This window comes from Poromitra crassiceps (assembly GCF_964638095.1).
Source record: "Poromitra crassiceps genome assembly, chromosome: 2".
Classification (NCBI taxonomy): domain Eukaryota; kingdom Metazoa; phylum Chordata; class Actinopteri; order Beryciformes; family Melamphaidae; genus Poromitra; species Poromitra crassiceps.
The window spans coordinates 41,433,246-41,454,571 of record NC_139624.1 but is presented as its reverse complement, the minus strand read 5'-3'; the positions used below and the strand labels follow the sequence as shown (position 1 = coordinate 41,454,571).

The 21,326-nt window shown below is 42.8% G+C and overlaps 1 protein-coding gene across 1 annotated transcript in view; it reads right to left on the bottom strand.

The window, feature by feature from the left end:
* The window catches only part of atp2b1a (ATPase plasma membrane Ca2+ transporting 1a), an 89,679-nt gene that overhangs the window by 21,247 nt on the left and 47,106 nt on the right, over nt 1-21,326 (bottom strand). Inside the window, exons 6-16 of the mRNA XM_083632027.1 lie at nt 18,616-18,777; nt 17,108-17,146; nt 5,649-5,804; nt 5,164-5,378; nt 4,579-4,821; nt 3,141-3,382; nt 2,275-2,512; nt 1,284-1,463; nt 1,096-1,183; nt 883-989; nt 439-630 (exon numbers count right to left, since the gene is read on the bottom strand). Of these exons, the coding sequence (XP_083488153.1) occupies nt 439-630; nt 883-989; nt 1,096-1,183; nt 1,284-1,463; nt 2,275-2,512; nt 3,141-3,382; nt 4,579-4,821; nt 5,164-5,378; nt 5,649-5,804; nt 17,108-17,146; nt 18,616-18,777 (1,862 nt within the window). The remainder of the gene's footprint in view (nt 1-438; nt 631-882; nt 990-1,095; nt 1,184-1,283; nt 1,464-2,274; nt 2,513-3,140; nt 3,383-4,578; nt 4,822-5,163; nt 5,379-5,648; nt 5,805-17,107; nt 17,147-18,615; nt 18,778-21,326) is intronic.

Sequence of the window (21,326 nt, the reverse complement as noted above, 5' to 3'; positions counted from 1 at the left end):
GGATGGAGAAAAGTAAGTCTATTTAAAACAAAACAATTGTACCAGTAAGCAATTCGATAATCCAATCATTGGCACAAACGAGCACCTATGGAATCTAATGTGTAATGCCTAATACCACAGTTAAGACAAAAACCTAAACCCTTGCCTGGACATCCAACTCAAAAGGAGGCCACATTTAGCCTATTTGTAATACAGTATATAGTAGTACTACTATGTATGTGTATGATGCGTGAAGGAAAAAAATTAAGTTCAGTTACATAGTTATCAGTAACTGTCAAGCAACCAGTGGTTCAGACAGGATACACAGTGATTTTCTGAATTGGATGACATCTCAAAGGCATTTTCCAGCATGCCAGCAGTTTAACCTTAAGTACTACTAAAAGACACGCAAAACAGACTTTTGCCTTTTCACACAGGTGAATCAATGCGGGTGCCTACCTGTGTGATGCAGGCTCCTGTAAATGCTACAATGACAGCCACCACGTTGACAGTTAGCTGGAACTGGAGGAACTTTGAGATGCTGTCATAGACATTACGTCCCCACATGACGGCCTTGACAATACTGGAGAAGTTGTCGTCGGTCAGGATGATGTCAGATGCTTCTTTGGCCACATCTGTGCCAGCAATACCCTGGAGACAACAAAGTGAAACATCAAAGGGCTGTCTGCATCTGGTCACAATATATTAACTAACATATTCATGTTTCTGCAATCAATCTGTATAACTACTATTGCTCAAAATGAGACAGCTAGCCTATGACAGTGTATATCTCCATACTAGCTGACTAGTTTTCACAAGTTAGTGGCAAATGACTGGGATGCTGTGCTATAGGTATACAAGTAACTGTTGTCTTGTGGAAGGAACCAAACAGAGAGAACTCACCATGGCAAAGCCAACATCAGCTTTCTTCAAAGCAGGTCCATCATTTGTTCCATCTCCTGTCACTGCTACAACTTGTCTCCGTTCTAGCACTGTGCTGTCAATAATACCTGGAAAAGTGTTTTATTTTTAGAATGGATGATGGATAAAACAATTGATAAATTAGTGATATTCATAGTAACATTTCTTCCATAAAAGATAAAAAGAATGAGATACCTTTGACTAAGGTGTGCTTGTCTGTGGGGGAAGAGCGAGCCAGTACTCGTAGCTTGGGCCAGATCCTGTCTATGCGTTCTTGTTCAATCTAGAAACATGAAACAAAACCCTAATAGAATCCTACAAGTACATATATTTACTGATATCAGATGTTGGTTAACAGTCTGCAGTATTTTGTGGAGGCACACCTCTCCTTTTTCGTTGCGTATTCGTCGGTTGAACTCTTTGCCCTCCATGCAGAGGAAGTCATCTCCAGGCAGTAGGATTCCACATTTGGTGGCAATGGCTCGTGCTGTGTTGATGTTGTCCCCAGTGACCATCCGCACTGTGATGCCAGCACGCTGGCACATCTTGATGGCGTCTGGGACCTGAAGGAAAGAGGAAACAGGAGGTAGGAAGAAAAGCAGTCTCCAGTGATAATGGACAGCTAAAACATTATCAGGATTCTCACACCTTCTTCAACATCAAATTCAAGGACTTTCAAGACCCAATTCCCCAAAGTCAAGGACTCAACATGGCATAGTTTGAGCCATGGGCCAAAGTTAATTACTGTTACAACACAGCATTTTTATAATGAAAACTAACAGAAACTCTCAGACAATTAAAGAGAGAGGCTTGAATGTGTGAACACTTCTCAACTGTGCTGTGTTCGTTTCAATTGGAAATGACAGAAACCCACCGACTGCAACACTTGTTAGACAAATATTTTGTTTTCATTTGCTGAAGGTGGAGTGAAATGTAATGGAGGTGGCCCCCTTCTAATTCTCTATGCAGGAAAAACCCTAAATTCAAGCACTTTCAATGACCATGACCCATGTCCATTTTCAAAAACATTCAATGCCTTGATTTTTATCTTTCAAAGTCGCAAACGTTCGAGGATTTCAAGGACTCGTGGGAACCCTGATTATACACCTCTGTGTTTTGTGAACCTCTGGTCAAGGTAGTTTGTGCAAATCACTTGGGTGCCAATGATAATGATTTTAGAGGCCTTATAGCTTGACCCCAGGCTCAGACAGATCTCAAGCAAACCTTGTCCTCCCTCTGATCTTTCCTTATGATGTAGTCCCCTGGTTATCACCCAAGTCACACCCCTCACTTTTGACCAACATTTCAATCTCTGTCTCCCAGTTTCAATTAAGATAACACATGTTATAAGAGCTCATGTGCACAGCTACTCACCTCCGGCCTGACAGGATCTTCAATGCCCACCACACAGAGGCAGGTCAGTCCACTGAGGATATCATTCTCGTTGTCCCAGTCAGGTTCACCATCTGAGACAGGGAAATCCCTGTATGCTAGACAGATGGTCCTCAGGCCTTCGGAGGCCATGGGTTCAATCACCTTCTTTACCATGTCATCTCTGTCCCGTGGTCGAAACACCTTATGCTCGCCATTCCCCGTCAGGACTTTATAGCACCTGGTAGGGGGGAAGAGGCATATTTAAAGAGGTATAGAGGAGGGGGTCAAAAGAAAGTAGGGCAGAGAAAACACATGCAGTGTAAGAGAGATGGAGTAGAGAGATGTGGATGAGGAAGACAGCAAGAGAAGGACAAATGGAGAAAAAGAATGTAGATTAGAAAAGGGAGACGGGCAGAAGAGAAGCATCTGATAGGTGAGCCTGAACAGGAAGAAGTCAGCATGGGCCCTCAGTGGGTTAGAAATAAGCCTGCTTGGTTAAGAGGCTTACAGAGTTGTTACCAGCTCATTTTCTCAGCGGCTGTTTTGAAGACGCAAAGTAAAGGGCCTGGGTGAGATGCACTTAAACTTCTTAGCTGCTTAAGCCATTACACACACATTCACTGCAAAGCCTGGCCAACCAGAACAATTACTAAACCTAGGGGATAGCTTATCTCTCCCAGTAGAATACTTTACTGCCAGAATTGTATTTGTTTAATACATCAGTACATTGTGTCTCATAAATTCCAATAGAACCATTGTGGATACACATCGCGATAAAACTCTGCGGTATGGCACCGTCTAGTGTACAAAGCTTCAAACATCAAGCAGAATAAACACCATAGCTTGTGGATCTGAAGTTTTCTTACTTCTTGAGGAGGATCTCTGAGGCCCCTTTGCTGAACATGCGGTAGCTGCCATCGCCGTTCTTCAGCACGGTGCTCATAGACTTGCGGACAGAGTTGAAGGTATAGACCTTATAGAGCTTCTCTTCAGGGATCTCGTTGCGAATAGCCTGGTAGTCACGCTTCAGGTCATTAGAAAAGCCAAGCAAGGCACATTCGGTCTTGTTACCCACCTGCCGTGGCAGGCCGCCTTCTTTCTCTGGGGACTGAGGGAGAAAGTGAGAGAGGGAGAGACAGACAGACAGAGGAAGAGAGACAGTTAAACACCTGCAACTAAGGAAATCACTGTACACATGTCAGTTTCAAAAGTAAAGTTGTTTGATTGCTACAGTTGATTCTGATGATCTTGACACAGATTTGTTGAAAATCAGAGGCTTGTGACAATGCACATCTGTGTAGTGGGTAGCATGCTATGTACTGTAAAACATGGATTTTCATCTACTTACGATTCATTATGAAGCCAACTCCCATTTAAATTCACAACGAGGCAATTTAGAGCAGCAGTGGGTTGCACCAGCTGTCCGTAAGTTGAAATGTAACCTAGTTTGAGCGTAAAGTCTCACTACGTCCGAGTTTACGCACTACTAAAAATATTTGGGTTGCACCAAGTGAAATTGTTACAACGTAGGCATAAGTTAGAACTTACATTTTACACCTAAGTCTTAGTAGGTGTAAAGTCCTCCGTAAAGTATGTAATTGGCACAGCTGGCAATTGGCACCATGGCGCAGCATTGTTTTGCGTCGGTAACGTGTTCTCCGTGATAAACTACACCCTTTGATATTTATGACTCACGCTTTTGTTTTCCACAAGCTGCGTCACTGCATACAAATTAAAATAACAGCAACAATTTAGCGAGGCAGGTTGGTCGTAAATTAGCCTACAATGCATGATGATGAAGAGCTCACAGATAAACATTAACAGTAGCCTATTATGAACCTAAACGTGTTATTGTAAGTCGCTTTGGATAAAAGCGTCTAAATGACGTAATTTAATGTAATGTAAACGAACGTTACTCAATAACGTTCTCATCTGGTTAGTCTTGATGAAATTTGCGGTGGGCAACATGGCCCGACTGTTTTCACTCCACTTAATTAAACAACGGTAAATAAACACCGTTTCCACCGTGCTTTTCACTGATTGGTCACAGATACTGTCCACGTCATTTTCTGCGACACTATTTTTGCAAGTGTGAGGTTTAAGGACTACTAGTTAAGATGTATCTTACGTCTCCGTGGTGTAACTAAACAAAGACACAACTTTAGTGTCAAACTAACTAGTTTGAATGTAGCAGTTAGTGTGGACTTTACACCCTAACTTAAGAGAGAACTTACGTTCAGCTGGTGCAACAGGCTGCAGGACTACATTATATAGACCAACATTGAGAGCCTTTCTCAAGCTTACCATGATCTTGGTAGTGTAGGCACAGTTCACTCCAATGCCCAGGATCAGTATGTCTAAAATGGAGGAGGGGATGCTCTCAGGTTTAGGGAGCTGCCTGTAGTGCTTGTCACCAATGTAGCACTGCACCACAGTCATGCGGTTCATGGTGAGCGTACCAGTCTTGTCAGAGCAAATGGCAGTGGCATTGCCCATAGTCTCACAGGCATCCAGGTGACGCACCAGGTTGTTGTCTTTCATCATTTTCTGCAGGAACAAGAGCAGTCAATATTATTATTATGAAAGGCAATGCCATTCAGTATGAGCAACAAATGTGAAACTAGACAAAAAAACTGAAGATTCATAGAAAACTTAAATGAAGCCAAAGAAATGTGTTCATAGGCTGCAATACTGAACTTATTAGCTCCTTGATTGGATAAACCGGATAAAGCCCTCTGTTGGTCAACAGGTCCAGCAAAGGGGATCATTGGCTTTAGCATATCAGTTAGCCAAGCCTCATTCTACTGTCTTAATAACCTGGCCTGCTAGCTTTCATAGGCTAAAGTGTAAGCTGGTTGGTATGGCACGGGTCACTCTAGGAGACTGTACCTTTACAGAGTATGCCAGGGAGATTGTTACGGCGAGGGGCAGGCCTTCAGGCACAGCCACCACCAGAACAGTGACGCCAATGATGAAGAATTTCACAAAGAACTGGACGTAAATGGGCGTGCATTCCTTGACCCAGGGCAAATTCTGGATCCAGAAGGTGTCTATCACAAATCGCACCACCAGGATGATAACAGTGACGGCCGACATGATCAGTCCTGGATGGCATAAGGGGAAGAGGGGGAAGGCAGGAAAAGAGAGATCAACAACCAGAAATGTGACTGTCCAAACTGGAAAATAGTATCGTAGTAACTCTAATTAGCTAGCAAGTTATTTTCTAGGAAATAATTCTAAATAGAAAAACAATTATGTTGGAGATGTAGAGAAAGAAGGTAATAGTATATAAAGAATAATAGGAGCGCACCCAGAGTTAGGATGTAGCCAAGGATTTAGCGGTGTTAATATCCACTGCGGTCGCTCCTACCCACCTGCTTTGCCAATCTGTACGGCTAGTTTGGTCAGCTTGCCCTGAAGAACAGACTTCTCTTTCTTTGACATGTTGGCCTTCTTCTTCTCCTCTGCATCGGCTCCTTCATCACTGTTCAGAGGCTGCATTTCCATAGCTGCACCATCCTGGGCTTTAGCTACAGTAAAGAGGACGAGAGGAAGTTGCTGTGACACTGATGTATTTACAATGACACTGTGCTGATGTCAGGTGAAGGACACACATTGATACAATTTACACAATTTCATATTTATACAAAACCATATTGTGTTCAAGGTCTTCGTTGGAAAAGATCCCAGGATTACGGGATGAGCAATGGCTTGGGATGACGATTATTTCTGCTGGGACCAACTGAGCCGTTTTGACTCAAATCAAACCAATATAACCCAAAGAAAGCACAACAAACATGACCAGCTAGCATTTTTACCACGTGGTAAAAATGCCCTTGATTTGCCCTGGTTTTAAACCAGGCACCATGCAAAGCCAATTCAGATGTTTACATCTACAAAAGCTGACCAAGGTTTGCTCCTACACCTTTGTCGTTATATCAGTAAATGAATAATCTATCAGTGGTCAAGTAAAAAAAAAAAATCACACCCAGGTGTTGAAGTAAGCGGTGCAGGTTTGCAGGTCCAGCCCTTCTCCTCCAGCCCCCTCTCTCCGGCACACGGCGTGTGCACGCGCGCCTGTTTCGAGACGCTCTCTCCATACCGTGCCACAGTCTCACCGATGAGGAAGTGAATTCTCCATTCATTTCCAGACGTTTCTTAAAATGTGCGTGCATGTGTGTTTCACCGGCTTTGAACCGCTATCGACCTTGAGACGAGACACTCTCTCCCTCTCTACGCCTGAGGGCGTTTTCACACCTACCTCGTTTGGGTTGTTTGAATCACACTAGAGTTAATTTTCCCTCTTGGTGTGGTTCGTTTGGGCAGGTGTAAATGCAGCAATCGAACTCTGGTGCACACCAAACAACCGCACCGAGACCTCTTTGGAGAGGTGTCTTGGTGCGGTTCCAAACAAACTCTGGTACAGTTCGTTTGTGGTGAGAACGTGACCCGAACCAAACGCCTTTTTTTTTATTAAACAGCTCATGTAGCCAGGTGCTCTGTGCATAATTATTAAACAGCTCATGTAGCCAGGTGCTCTGTGCATAATTATTAAACAGCTCATGTAGCCAGGTGCTCTGTGCATAATTATTAAACAGCTCATGTAGCCAGGTGCTCTGTGCATAATTATTAAACAGCTCATGTAGCCAGGTGCTCTGTGCATAATTATTAAACACCCCATGTAGCCAGGTGCTCTGTGCATAATTATTAAACAGCTCATGTAGCCAGGTGCTCTGTGCATAATTATTAAACAGCTCATGTAGCCAGGTGCTCTGTGCATAATTATTAAACACCCCATGTAGCCAGGTGCTCTGTGCATAATTATTAAACAGCTCATGTAGCCAGGTGCTCTGTGCATAATTATTAAACAGCTCATGTAGCCAGGTGCTCTGTGCATAATTATTAAACAGCTCATGTAGCCAGGTGCTCTGTGCATAATTATTAAACAGCTCATGTAGCCAGGTGCTCTGTGCATAATTATTAAACACCCCATGTAGCCAGGTGCTCTGTGCATAATTATTAAACAGCTCATGTAGCCAGGTGCTCTGTGCATAATTATTAAACACCCCATGTAGCCAGGTGCTCTGTGCATAATTATTAAACAGCTCATGTAGCCAGGTGCTCTGTGCATAATTATTAAACAGCTCATGTAGCCAGGTGCTCTGTGCATAATTATTAAACAGCTCATGTAGCCAGGTGCTCTGTGCATAATTATTAAACAGCTCATGTAGCCAGGTGCTCTGTGCATAATTATTAAACAGCTCATGTAGCCAGGTGCTCTGTGCATAATTATTAAACACCCCATGTAGCCAGGTGCTCTGTGCATAATTATTAAACAGCTCATGTAGCCAGGTGCTCTGTGCATAATTATTAAACAGCTCATGTAGCCAGGTGCTCTGTGCATAATTATTAAACAGCTCGTGTAGCCAGGTGCTCTGTGCATAATTATTAAACAGCTCATGTAGCCAGGTGCTCTGTGCATAATTATTAAACAGCTCATGTAGCCAGGTGCTCTGTGCATAATTATTAAACAGCTCGTGTAGCCAGGTGCTCTGTGCATAATTATTAAACAGCTCGTGTAGCCAGGTGCTCTGTGCATAATTATTAAACAGCTCATGTAGCCAGGTGCTCTGTGCATAATTATTAAACAGCTCATGTAGCCAGGTGCTCTGTGCATAATTATTAAACAGCTCATGTAGCCAGGTGCTCTGTGCATAATTATTAAACAGCTCATGTAGCCAGGTGCTCTGTGCATAATTATTAAACAGCTCATGTAGCCAGGTGCTCTGTGCATAATTATTAAACACCCCATGTAGCCAGGTGCTCTGTGCATAATTATTAAACAGCTCATGTAGCCAGGTGCTCTGTGCATAATTATTAAACAGCTCATGTAGCCAGGTGCTCTGTGCATAATTATTAAACAGCTCATGTAGCCAGGTGCTCTGTGCATAATTATTAAACAGCTCGTGTAGCCAGGTGCTCTGTGCATAATTATTAAACAGCTCATGTAGCCAGGTGCTCTGTGCATAATTATTAAACAGCTCATGTAGCCAGGTGCTCTGTGCATAATTATTAAACAGCTCATGTAGCCAGGTGCTCTGTGCATAATTATTAAACAGCTCATGTAGCCAGGTGCTCTGTGCATAATTATTAAACAGCTCATGTAGCCAGGTGCTCTGTGCATAATTATTAAACACCCCATGTAGCCAGGTGCTCTGTGCATAATTATTAAACAGCTCATGTAGCCAGGTGCTCTGTGCATAATTATTAAACACCCCATGTAGCCAGGTGCTCTGTGCATAATTATTAAACAGCTCATGTAGCCAGGTGCTCTGTGCATAATTATTAAACAGCTCATGTAGCCAGGTGCTCTGTGCATAATTATTAAACAGCTCATGTAGCCAGGTGCTCTGTGCATAATTATTAAACACCCCATGTAGCCAGGTGCTCTGTGCATAATTATTAAACAGCTCATGTAGCCAGGTGCTCTGTGCATAATTATTAAACACCCCATGTAGCCAGGTGCTCTGTGCATAATTATTAAACAGCTCATGTAGCCAGGTGCTCTGTGCATAATTATTAAACAGCTCATGTAGCCAGGTGCTCTGTGCATAATTATTAAACAGCTCATGTAGCCAGGTGCTCTGTGCATAATTATTAAACACCCCATGTAGCCAGGTGCTCTGTGCATAATTATTAAACAGCTCATGTAGCCAGGTGCTCTGTGCATAATTATTAAACACCCCATGTAGCCAGGTGCTCTGTGCATAATTATTAAACAGCTCATGTAGCCAGGTGCTCTGTGCATAATTATTAAACAGCTCATGTAGCCAGGTGCTCTGTGCATAATTATTAAACAGCTCATGTAGCCAGGTGCTCTGTGCATAATTATTAAACAGCTCATGTAGCCAGGTGCTCTGTGCATAATTATTAAACAGCTCATGTAGCCAGGTGCTCTGTGCATAATTATTAAACAGCTCATGTAGCCAGGTGCTCTGTGCATAATTATTAAACAGCTCATGTAGCCAGGTGCTCTGTGCATAATTATTAAACAGCTCATGTAGCCAGGTGCTCTGTGCATAATTATTAAACAGCTCATGTAGCCAGGTGCTCTGTGCATAATTATTAAACAGCTCATGTAGCCAGGTGCTCTGTGCATAATTATTAAACACCCCATGTAGCCAGGTGCTCTGTGCATAATTATTAAACAGCTCATGTAGCCAGGTGCTCTGTGCATAATTATTAAACAGCTCATGTAGCCAGGTGCTCTGTGCATAATTATTAAACACCCCATGTAGCCAGGTGCTCTGTGCATAATTATTAAACAGCTCATGTAGCCAGGTGCTCTGTGCATAATTATTAAACAGCTCATGTAGCCAGGTGCTCTGTGCATAATTATTAAACAGCTCATGTAGCCAGGTGCTCTGTGCATAATTATTAAACAGCTCATGTAGCCAGGTGCTCTGTGCATAATTATTAAACAGCTCATGTAGCCAGGTGCTCTGTGCATAATTATTAAACACCCCATGTAGCCAGGTGCTCTGTGCATAATTATTAAACAGCTCATGTAGCCAGGTGCTCTGTGCATAATTATTAAACACCCCATGTAGCCAGGTGCTCTGTGCATAATTATTAAACAGCTCATGTAGCCAGGTGCTCTGTGCATAATTATTAAACAGCTCATGTAGCCAGGTGCTCTGTGCATAATTATTAAACACCCCATGTAGCCAGGTGCTCTGTGCATAATTATTAAACAGCTCATGTAGCCAGGTGCTCTGTGCATAATTATTAAACAGCTCATGTAGCCAGGTGCTCTGTGCATAATTATTAAACAGCTCATGTAGCCAGGTGCTCTGTGCATAATTATTAAACAGCTCATGTAGCCAGGTGCTCTGTGCATAATTATTAAACAGCTCATGTAGCCAGGTGCTCTGTGCATAATTATTAAACAGCTCATGTAGCCAGGTGCTCTGTGCATAATTATTAAACAGCTCATGTAGCCAGGTGCTCTGTGCATAATTATTAAACAGCTCATGTAGCCAGGTGCTCTGTGCATAATTATTAAACAGCTCATGTAGCCAGGTGCTCTGTGCATAATTATTAAACAGCTCATGTAGCCAGGTGCTCTGTGCATAATTATTAAACAGCTCGTGTAGCCAGGTGCTCTGTGCATAATTATTAAACAGCTCATGTAGCCAGGTGCTCTGTGCATAATTATTAAACAGCTCGTGTAGCCAGGTGCTCTGTGCATAATTATTAAACAGCTCATGTAGCCAGGTGCTCTGTGCATAATTATTAAACACCCCATGTAGCCAGGTGCTCTGTGCATAATTATTAAACAGCTCATGTAGCCAGGTGCTCTGTGCATAATTATTAAACAGCTCATGTAGCCAGGTGCTCTGTGCATAATTATTAAACAGCTCATGTAGCCAGGTGCTCTGTGCATAATTATTAAACACCCCATGTAGCCAGGTGCTCTGTGCATAATTATTAAACAGCTCGTGTAGCCAGGTGCTCTGTGCATAATTATTAAACAGCTCATGTAGCCAGGTGCTCTGTGCATAATTATTAAACAGCTCATGTAGCCAGGTGCTCTGTGCATAATTATTAAACAGCTCGTGTAGCCAGGTGCTCTGTGCATAATTATTAAACAGCTCATGTAGCCAGGTGCTCTGTGCATAATTATTAAACAGCTCATGTAGCCAGGTGCTCTGTGCATAATTATTAAACAGCTCATGTAGCCAGGTGCTCTGTGCATAATTATTAAACAGCTCATGTAGCCAGGTGCTCTGTGCATAATTATTAAACAGCTCGTGTAGCCAGGTGCTCTGTGCATAATTATTAAACAGCTCATGTAGCCAGGTGCTCTGTGCATAATTATTAAACAGCTCGTGTAGCCAGGTGCTCTGTGCATAATTATTAAACAGCTCATGTAGCCAGGTGCTCTGTGCATAATTATTAAACAGCTCATGTAGCCAGGTGCTCTGTGCATAATTATTAAACAGCTCATGTAGCCAGGTGCTCTGTGCATAATTATTAAACAGCTCATGTAGCCAGGTGCTCTGTGCATAATTATTAAACAGCTCATGTAGCCAGGTGCTCTGTGCATAATTATTAAACAGCTCGTGTAGCCAGGTGCTCTGTGCATAATTATTAAACAGCTCATGTAGCCAGGTGCTCTGTGCATAATTATTAAACAGCTCATGTAGCCAGGTGCTCTGTGCATAATTATTAAACAGCTCATGTAGCCAGGTGCTCTGTGCATAATTATTAAACACCCCATGTAGCCAGGTGCTCTGTGCATAATTATTAAACAGCTCATGTAGCCAGGTGCTCTGTGCATAATTATTAAACAGCTCATGTAGCCAGGTGCTCTGTGCATAATTATTAAACAGCTCATGTAGCCAGGTGCTCTGTGCATAATTATTAAACACCCCATGTAGCCAGGTGCTCTGTGCATAATTATTAAACAGCTCATGTAGCCAGGTGCTCTGTGCATAATTATTAAACAGCTCATGTAGCCAGGTGCTCTGTGCATAATTATTAAACAGCTCATGTAGCCAGGTGCTCTGTGCATAATTATTAAACAGCTCGTGTAGCCAGGTGCTCTGTGCATAATTATTAAACAGCTCATGTAGCCAGGTGCTCTGTGCATAATTATTAAACAGCTCATGTAGCCAGGTGCTCTGTGCATAATTGGGCTGAGGACGAGCATTTTATGGTTACAAACATCATCTGCTTTCTTCACATGCTGTTTTGTTGATTGGTGAAATTGTGTGGACTATTTCTTTTTGGGGGGGGGGGGGGGGGGGGCGGTGGACAATCTTATGTGATAAGTAGGGGTGAACCGATCACGTTTTTTGCCACCGATTGCCGATCGCCTATGGGAAATATCTGCCCAACCGATCATCGATTACCGATCACCGATATATAAACTCCTCAAAAAAAGTTTTGAAACTTTATTTCGGTCGATTATTTCTCCCCTTTAATAATACCAATTGGTATTGTATTTTATATCGTTGGAAAGCCTGATTAGTGGTAGGGCTTTTTTTTAATTAAAAACATTTTTTATATTTTTTATATAAAGAAATATCGGCAATCAGCCGATCGCATATTTAGGTCAAAATCGTCCGATACAGATTGCGTGCCAATCGATCTGTGCACCCCTAGTGATATGTCTGATTGCAGCATCTTTATCATTTATTATTATTTTATTCTTGACAGCAGTCATATTCTCTATGATAGTAGCCTACTTTAGGCAGAAGTTGCGAGGGTTTTGTTTTATTTTTAATAAACTACCAGAGCCAAATTGCCACTCGTTAATGACATATCAACCCGACACTTGCGTCTCGGTCGCGGTCTTTGATTGACAGGTGATAGAAGCATGCTTGGCACAGGGCAATGTCGTTCTGGATCTTGTGAATACAGAGCAAGTTGAATGACAGAAATCAGTTGAGATTTGGGGATTCAAGAGCAGGTAAATAACGGAGAGGTCTGTTGCAGATGCACATTGTGGTTCACTGCTGAGGCTATGACGCGCTGTCTCCCTTCCTCTGTCTGTCTCTCACACACACATTCGCTGTTACGTTACACAATGCCAAATACGCACACCGGTCCCGATCATAGACTATTAAAAACAAAAACAAAAAGCAGTAGGCGTACACATTCTTATCATTTCAGCTGTCAAAAAAATCTCTGGGAATTTATATTTTCCATCCCGGGAGATGAGTTTGCTGGCCGATCTGGGAGGGTTGGCAGCGCTAGCTGGTCTGCTTGCTTTTTACCTGGTGTAAAAAGCAAGCATCAGCTGAAAAACTCAACAATGGATCATTTTTGCATTTGGTGCGAATCAGGAACTGGACTAGGCTGGTCTGAAAATCCCCTGAGACCTGTGTCGACTGGAGCTGGGGGAGGAGCCTAGGCTGCAGATCTCGTGTCAGAATTATAGAAGCAGTCATTTCACCTTGAACATTCAGGCAGACAGACACCGTTTGCATATCCCTCATGATGTTCTGTTAACAGCAAGCAGTAGCTAAAGAACAGGTTCAATTGGATTTGAGCCCAAAGTGATTTTTACATGCTGATTTAGCAAACAAGTCACTTCAGAGCGCTATGAGTCAAATCCAAGACTTGAGGGAATTTTATTTTATTTTTATTTAACCAGGAAACTCCCATTGAGATTAAGAATCTCTTTTTCCCTTGGCCAATACAGCCTGCAGCTTAAATAAAAACACATAATTACAGACAGAAAATGCAAAAGAGAAAAATAACTAATTAAGTAAATTAAAAAGATTGACATCTTAAGGAATCCGCCTTCAATTGTTTCATTTTGGATTTAAACGCATGTAATGAGATTAATTGAGTTTCAAGTCATTCTGCAACGTATTCCATGCTGAGGGCGAAAAATATAGACAAATGCCCTTATTTCAATTTCCGTACTGGGTAACCCCCTTTTTTTAATAAATGAAGAACAGAAGCAGATTTTTTGTATTCGCTGTAAGGTTAAAAAGATATGCAATTTCAAAAAGTCAGGATCAATAAGATCCGGTCCTGAATATTTGATTTATATGATAATGGGACACTATATTTAAAGATAAATTCCACTGACTGAATAAACTGACTTTCAAGGAGACTTGAGACATGCCGCATAATATTTTTAGCACACCTTATTTCTCCATTTACATTTTATCAGATGGAACTTGGGGAAATGTCAGTGTAATTATAATTACAGTGTCCTGACTACACTCCAAGTTGTAATTGGCTGAAAGGTTTTTAAAAGTAATTACTGTATTCCCCACCTGGAGATTGAGAGAACACAGGTTAACTGGCTAGCAGTATTGGGATCTGAGAAATAAATGTCTCTTTCAACGGTGACCAGAGCAGTCACCATTTAAAATTCCTATCAAACTCTTCTCTGCAACAACGTCCCTCATTGGTAGACTTGACAGCAATCCCAAAGTCTCATCTGAGCAGGTAACCTTGGAGACTCAGAGGCTCTCATGGCAAAGGAAGAAAGAGAGGCAGCCGGCAGGACAGCAGGGGCTGATCTCCGTCGTGTCACTCCCTGTGATAAAGTCATTAGCTCTGAGCTCTGTCTGCCATGGAGGCTGCTGCTGTTACAGGAAACCTGACAACACATCTCTTTCCAATCTCTCACTTCGCTTGTGCTGCTGTTACCATCATGCAATAATGCAGGTGTCTTGTCTTTGTCTAAACTTTTACAGCCATGTTTTTACATGGATAGGCAGCCACAGTCCATCTTGCCAGCTTTTGAGCTTTGTTACCCACGGCCGCCACGGAGTGATGTTTTAGCCCGTTTCTCTGTTTGTCAGCAGGATATCTCAAAACGTTTTGAACGGATTTTGCACGAAACTTGGCAGAAAGGTTGGTCATGGGCCAACTTAGAACTAATTAATTTTCCATGTCCACTGGCCAAAAGGGAACGTGGTAATGGGCGTGTCCAATCACAAAAATGCACCTAACTTCCAAAGGGATTCACGCAACACCACGAAACTTTGCAGAAAGGTTGGTCATGGGCCCAGGATGAACTGATTACCTTTGCATGCCAAAAGGGGGCATGGCAATGTCCGTAGACAATCACAAAAAAGCACATAGTTACTTCCACACAGATTCACGTAACATCATGAAACTTTGTCGATAAGTAGGTCATGTGCCAATTTAGAACTGATTAGCCTTCCACACCCACTGGCCAAAAGGGGGTGTCACAATGGGCGTGTCCAATCACAGAAAGGCGCCTAAGTTCCAAAGGGATTGACGTAACCCACCGTGGCGGAGGTATGCACTCTACCGAGTGCCCTCTAGTTTACTATGGCATGGATTCAAGCATTATAACTAGTGTGTAGCAGAGAGGGGGAACATTAACACTTGACTATTGTGGCTGCTGTGGGCCGTGGCTTGTTCTGCACTTACTGCACTGTGTAATCTCAGTCTAAACGATTACTGTTCATTCCTAGCAGGCAGAGGGAATCTGTGCATCAGGGACTAGCGCCAGGGTTGTGTGGTCAGAGGTTCAAGCACCAGGGATCATAGAGACCCAGCAGGACATGACTGGCTACATGATGTAGCTACCACTAATAGGGCTGGGTTCAAAAAATCGATTCTCCGATTTTTTATCTATTTTTATTTTAATCCTCGATTATCGATTCATATGTCCAGAGATCGTTTTTTTTTAATAAAAAAAAAATATATATATATATTTTTTATAAACAGGCTAAAATATTATGCTGTGTGTGGTAGTTGAAACATAGTTTCAAGCTGACGTTTATTTATGTTTGTAGTTGAAACAAAAACATAAATACTGTAGGCTACATGAATGGAAATGTTTGATCATTAATATCTACTTTTAGAAATTATATAGGCTGAAATCAAATCACTGTGCATAATTGTGAAAGTGTCTTTATTGACAGATGAAAAGGCTGTTATTTACCCTTTGTCACCACCTGGTGAGTAAATGTGTAACTAAAACCATTAAAATTGACAACAGGTCTGCAACTTTTTTTCCCCATATCTACTTGGCTGGTTGGGAACCCCTGTGTTAATGGACAGTCATGTAATTCAGGGTACAGCTCAAAAAACACGTTTGGTATCACTAACCAAATCAATATTGAAATTGATCGAATCGGAATCGAATCGAATCGAAATTAATCGATTCGCAACCTTGTGAATCGGAATCGAATCGATTCTTGAAATTTGAACCAATACCCAGCTCTAACCACTAACAGCATCATTATGATGGCCATCACTGTGATTCTTATAATTGACTCAGAGTAGTTCAGACTGGAACATGAATAGAAATTAAATAGTAGGTCGATTCCCTGCCTACCAACATGAGGGTCGCAGGTTCGAGGCCTCATGTTATGTCTGCCTTGGTCAGGTGTCCATACAGGCAGAATTGGCCGTGTCTGTGGGGGGGAACTGGATTAAGGGTATGTGTCCTGGTCGTTGTGCTAGTACCTCCTCTGGTCGGTCGGGTGCCTATTCGGAGGCGAGGGGAATTAGGGGGAATAGTGTGATTCTCCCATGTGCTATGTCCTGCCAGTGAAAATCCTCGCTGTCAGATGAAAAGAATCAGCTGGCAACTGCACATGTATCGGAGGAAGCATGTGCTACTCTACAAGAAACTCTTCAGAAACGTCTGAGGAAGGGCCGGTGTGGCCCGAAACGTCACGCTGGTTTGCAAATAAAAAAAAACAACGGGAGCTCTTTTGGTGTGCGGATCGTTCTTTTTCACTACTCTACAACTCTCCCAGATCCGCAGAGGGGGTGGAGCAACGACTGGGACAGCAGGGGCAATTGACCAAGTACAATTGGGGAGAAAACAGGTGGAAATCTGAAAAAACTTGTTCAAATAAATAAATAAATAGTTGAGGCTTGGGGGAGCGTTAGAGGGAGGGGGTGGGAAAGCAGATGTTCTGGCCCCAGAATTGTTGCATGGCTTTAATCTTCTCATCACTAATCGCCATAACTGGATTCAGTAGCACCTGCCGCACAAAGCACGATTTGCCAGGGAAGCATGTGAAGAGAGGAGAGGACCAGACCGTGCATTGTATACAGTATTCACATAAAAAGCATAAATGTGTAACTTCTCATTACTTGCTTTAACCACACCATTTCTAAAAACAAACTCGATCTTTAACCAACATCCAATGCTGTCAAATGGCCAGGGAGACACCATTAACACTGAAAGATAACATGTCAAAATAGGCACAAATCTGTAAAGCAAATAAACCTGATCGAGGTGTGTGTGTGTGTGTGTGTGTGTGTGTGGGGTGGGGAGGGGAGGGGAGGGGGGGGGGGGGACCATGCAACTAACCTTTCTTGCGGTTTTCCACTGATCCATCCTGCTTCTTGTCTGTGGGGAAATGGAGTGAAATGTAGTCAGCAACTTATTGGTGGACAATACATTATCTTGAGGTAATACACATAAGAACCAATGCAGTGGTTTTATGGTATGCAAACGAGATCTATACACAGGACAGGACGCATAACAATTTCTCAGTATTTCTGTAGACATAAGATTTAAAATCTAAAGAGGCAGAACTGTAGTACCATAGATAGAACCACGGGTTAGAGTGCAACCAGTCGAACTTATGCCTGCTGCTGTTTGACGGATACAGTACCATGAAAACAAGTGTGTGTTTTGTGATACAGACACAACAGAGCATAGAAGCTTAGCATATCCAGTAATGAGTGTTTGTGTAAGACCAGAGATGGTTAATATTAGAGATATGGCACTGCAGGCTCCGCCAATTGTAAGAAATGGGACTGGCAGGTCTCCTAAATTGTCACCTCTCCACTGAAGTGTTGTGAGAGAGAGAGAGAGAGAGCCTGGTGACGCGGGGTTAGTGCTGACCTAGCAAGCTAACTTGAACTAGAGATCGTGAGTTCCCAAACTCCGCACAAACCACACATATAAACACAAAGCTGCCCCTTGTTAGCTCAATATAGTTGTAACTAAGAAATTTGATTAAGTTTTTTTCCAACCGCAGATTTAGCTACTACATCAACGAACTCCACATGTAGCTTTAGCTAATCGCTCCCTGCTAACATGAGTTCCTGTTGCCAAATCTCACAAGAGTTTTTTGCTGAGACAGAGACAGGTCTTGAACAAATTAAATTGTCTCCTGATCTGTCTGTCTGAAAAATGCCATTTTAGTGTCAGAATGTTCAGATGATATGTGGCTTTGGAAAATGGGCCGGATATGTACTTTGATGACTATGGGGGTGAGAGAATCTGTCATGAATTGAGATCACGTTCACTCCTCCCATTGACTCCAATAGACTCAAGACCTGACACAAGTCTCCTAAGTGGCCGTGGAAAACCATTGGGCAAAACCCACATGACACAAATACAGGAAGTAACTCAAAGATGGGGTGTCTCGCTTTGATATCCCACTGTCTCTGTTAAGACAACACTGTATGCTGATTCTAGCCCTGGTCAACTAATGTATGCAAAGCTCCTCCAAAATAACTAAGGATTCAATCGGTTAGCTCTGTGTCCACAAATAACTGCAGTGGCTACAGCTGAGCCCTGAACCATGACCCTGCTGCACACTCCTCCAGAAGCCTCCGTTACGTCTAAGCTTAGCTCACTTCGGTCAAAGCTGTGCCCTTGGTGTGCAGTGCTTTCCTGCATAGGCTCAGCCCTCTCCAGCTCCAGATTGGACAAACACAAAGGCTCATTGAGAGAAGATGGAATCTTGCTTTGAGATGTAGACATTGGTGGCAGAAAGAGAAATGGCTGTGCAAATCTGTCTACCTCTGGTGTGGATCAATCAATACTAATTGAAATAGCAGTGTTAACGAGAAAGGGAAACCAACTTTTCTTCTGCTTCTTCTTCTCCTCCTTCTCCTTTTTCTTCTCGTCGTCGTCATCGTCGTCATCCTCGATACTCCCAAGCAAGGTGAAAATGATTCCAGTTTGAGAGTTGACGCCCACGGCAGTGACCAGCATTTTCCCTGAGCCCTCCATTACATGGGTGCCTTCAGACAGAGGGAGGAGATGAAATAAAAGTAATAAGGGAGGTAGGGAAAGGGTATAAATCTGGATAACTGGTATGCTACATGCCAGTACATTAGTCTATGTTGCCAAGATTACTTATAGCATGTTTCCCTTTATACCTAGGTTTTCAACCTCACCCAAATGTTGGCTTTTCCACCTTATTTATTGCTTTGGGGTTTTCCCGATTATAAAACATTTTGCTGCACTGGATGGTGAACTAGATTCCTTTGCTTACTGAGAAACTGGTTTAAGATGTAGGCTTTCAAGTGGCAAGTTGAGCTACACACAAGGAGCAGAAAATAAATAAACGCTTTCAAAATGGTCAATAAATACAAAAGGAACGGCGTGCTAGCAAGTCAAAAGAGACAGAAACACTAGGAAAATACAAAGAAGAGATGAAATGGAAAAAGCCAAGAACATGAGGGAAAACCTAAGCAACAGACTGAGCAGGAGAGACTGAACAGGGAGAGAGAGATGTAGAGAAAGCATTCGGGAGAGTTCCCCCATGCCTGTGTTAATTAGAGGATACTTCCTTACACTCTTGAAGGACTTAGGATGAGAGTGGAGGAGGATAGCCTGAGCTAAGGGACATGATACAGCAGTAGTGGTGGCCGTGCATGCACACCCCCCCCCCCCCCCCCCCCCCCCACACACACACACACACACAGAGAGAGTAGATGTCTCCCACTTGGAGGTGCGCCAATAGAAAGCGGGGGGAGCTAAACAAGGAACAATTCTCCTAAAGCCCTGTGCCGTTCCTCTGGGGAACTGAGGAGAGCAGTGAAGACCAAAGCCATTTGATCAAAGGATCAAGCTGCTTTCATAACATGGGATTGGGGATAAAGCGAGTAGAGCCTTCTCTTCGGAGAAAGCAGACACACAGGGTTCATGAGGCACCTTGGAGGAGTTTTCACAAGGGCACCTGGAATGGACCGTGGGGAATATTATTTAAACATGGGAAACGTATCGGGAATGCTGGCGTGGTGGTAATGGCTGTATGATGCCAGGTTAATGACACCAACTCAGCTTTCAATTTGTATCACATTTTTTGTCCAATTCAACATCTATTCCATAAATACATAGACTCAACTTTCAAAGCATGGCCAATTAATCATCAGGACAGAAGTTGTGTATTACAGTGTATGTCTCCGCAAGAACTCCTGGGGTACTAAATATGGATGAATTTACCCTTTTGAATTGAACTCAAGGAACCTGACCAGTGTTTCCCATACATAAAGGAATTTGTGGCGGGCCGCCACAATAATATTTTGACCGCCACAATAAGATGTTGACCAAAAAAAAAAGAAAAAAAAAGAAAAAAAAATTACTTACAGTGCACCTGGACGCAACATGCAAGATATCCGCTGAATAAGTGTCCAATAAATGTTCATGTCATTCTGGCCAATACTTCTGTTATAGCATTTCAGTCTGGAATATGGAATATCTTTCAATAATCTATGATTTAGCTGCTAAATTGTCAAATACCGCCATCTGCTCGCTACCCAGGCACTTATGTATGTACTTAACCTAACTAACTTAACCTAACTATCCGGTGTGCACAACACTGTCAGCCTAAACTCCGGCTGACACCCCAAAAACCTACAATCCGCTACGGAAAAATGTATATTGTTTGTTTATTAACTGGCCCCTCGCCTTCTATCATTTCACGAAAGTGGCAAAGCAAGTTGAGTATCCCTGACCTATAGGGAGAAATTTAGTTTGTCATTGTAAACCCACAGCACAGTAATGATGACATGTTCTTCATAGATCTAGCCTTTTAATTTTGCTCTTAAGCTTTCTCAAAGTACACCAAATTCATGCATTTTACTTTAAAATGTTTAAAAAAATCTCGCGGGGGGACATGCCCCCGCACCCCCCTAGGGGGATGCGGTCCCCCACCACAAATTCTCAAAATCCTGTGGGAAACACTGAACCTGACCAAGACCAAACTATGACAAATGGGAGAAGGTTGCTTTTACTTCTTCCAATAGACCTTATTCGATTGACGTCACTCACGTACGGGCACGCCCACCGCCGCCATATTGTCGACATAACGCAGCAACTCTCAAGTGACAGCCTATGTGGAGCAGCGTTTATAGGAAGCTAGCCGCTGTTAGCGTTACCTGTATCGTTCCAATTGTGTTCGGATGGTGACCTGCGTTAGGCATGGCTGTAGTAATGACAGCAATAAAGTTCCCGTGGTTTGTTTCTATCCCTACCGTCCTCAAGACGTGAAGGGAGCGAGACTGGGGATACGTCAGCAGCACAGGAGAGGTGTGTGGATAGTTAGTTGAGACAGGTGAAACTTTCTGACAGCTCCTCACAGCAAAGTCTGTTCACCTCGTTCTTTTGTTTATTTATTACAGGCATTAACGGCTGCCGTCGGCAGCATACAAATAACAACTGTGGGGTTTTTATTGGTGTCATTACCATCACTATTTTCTAATGGAACAGAAACGACAATAAGGCTGTTACTAGTTGTCAGCTGCAGCGCTGTGTGCGCGCAGGACGGTATGTCAACAATATGGTG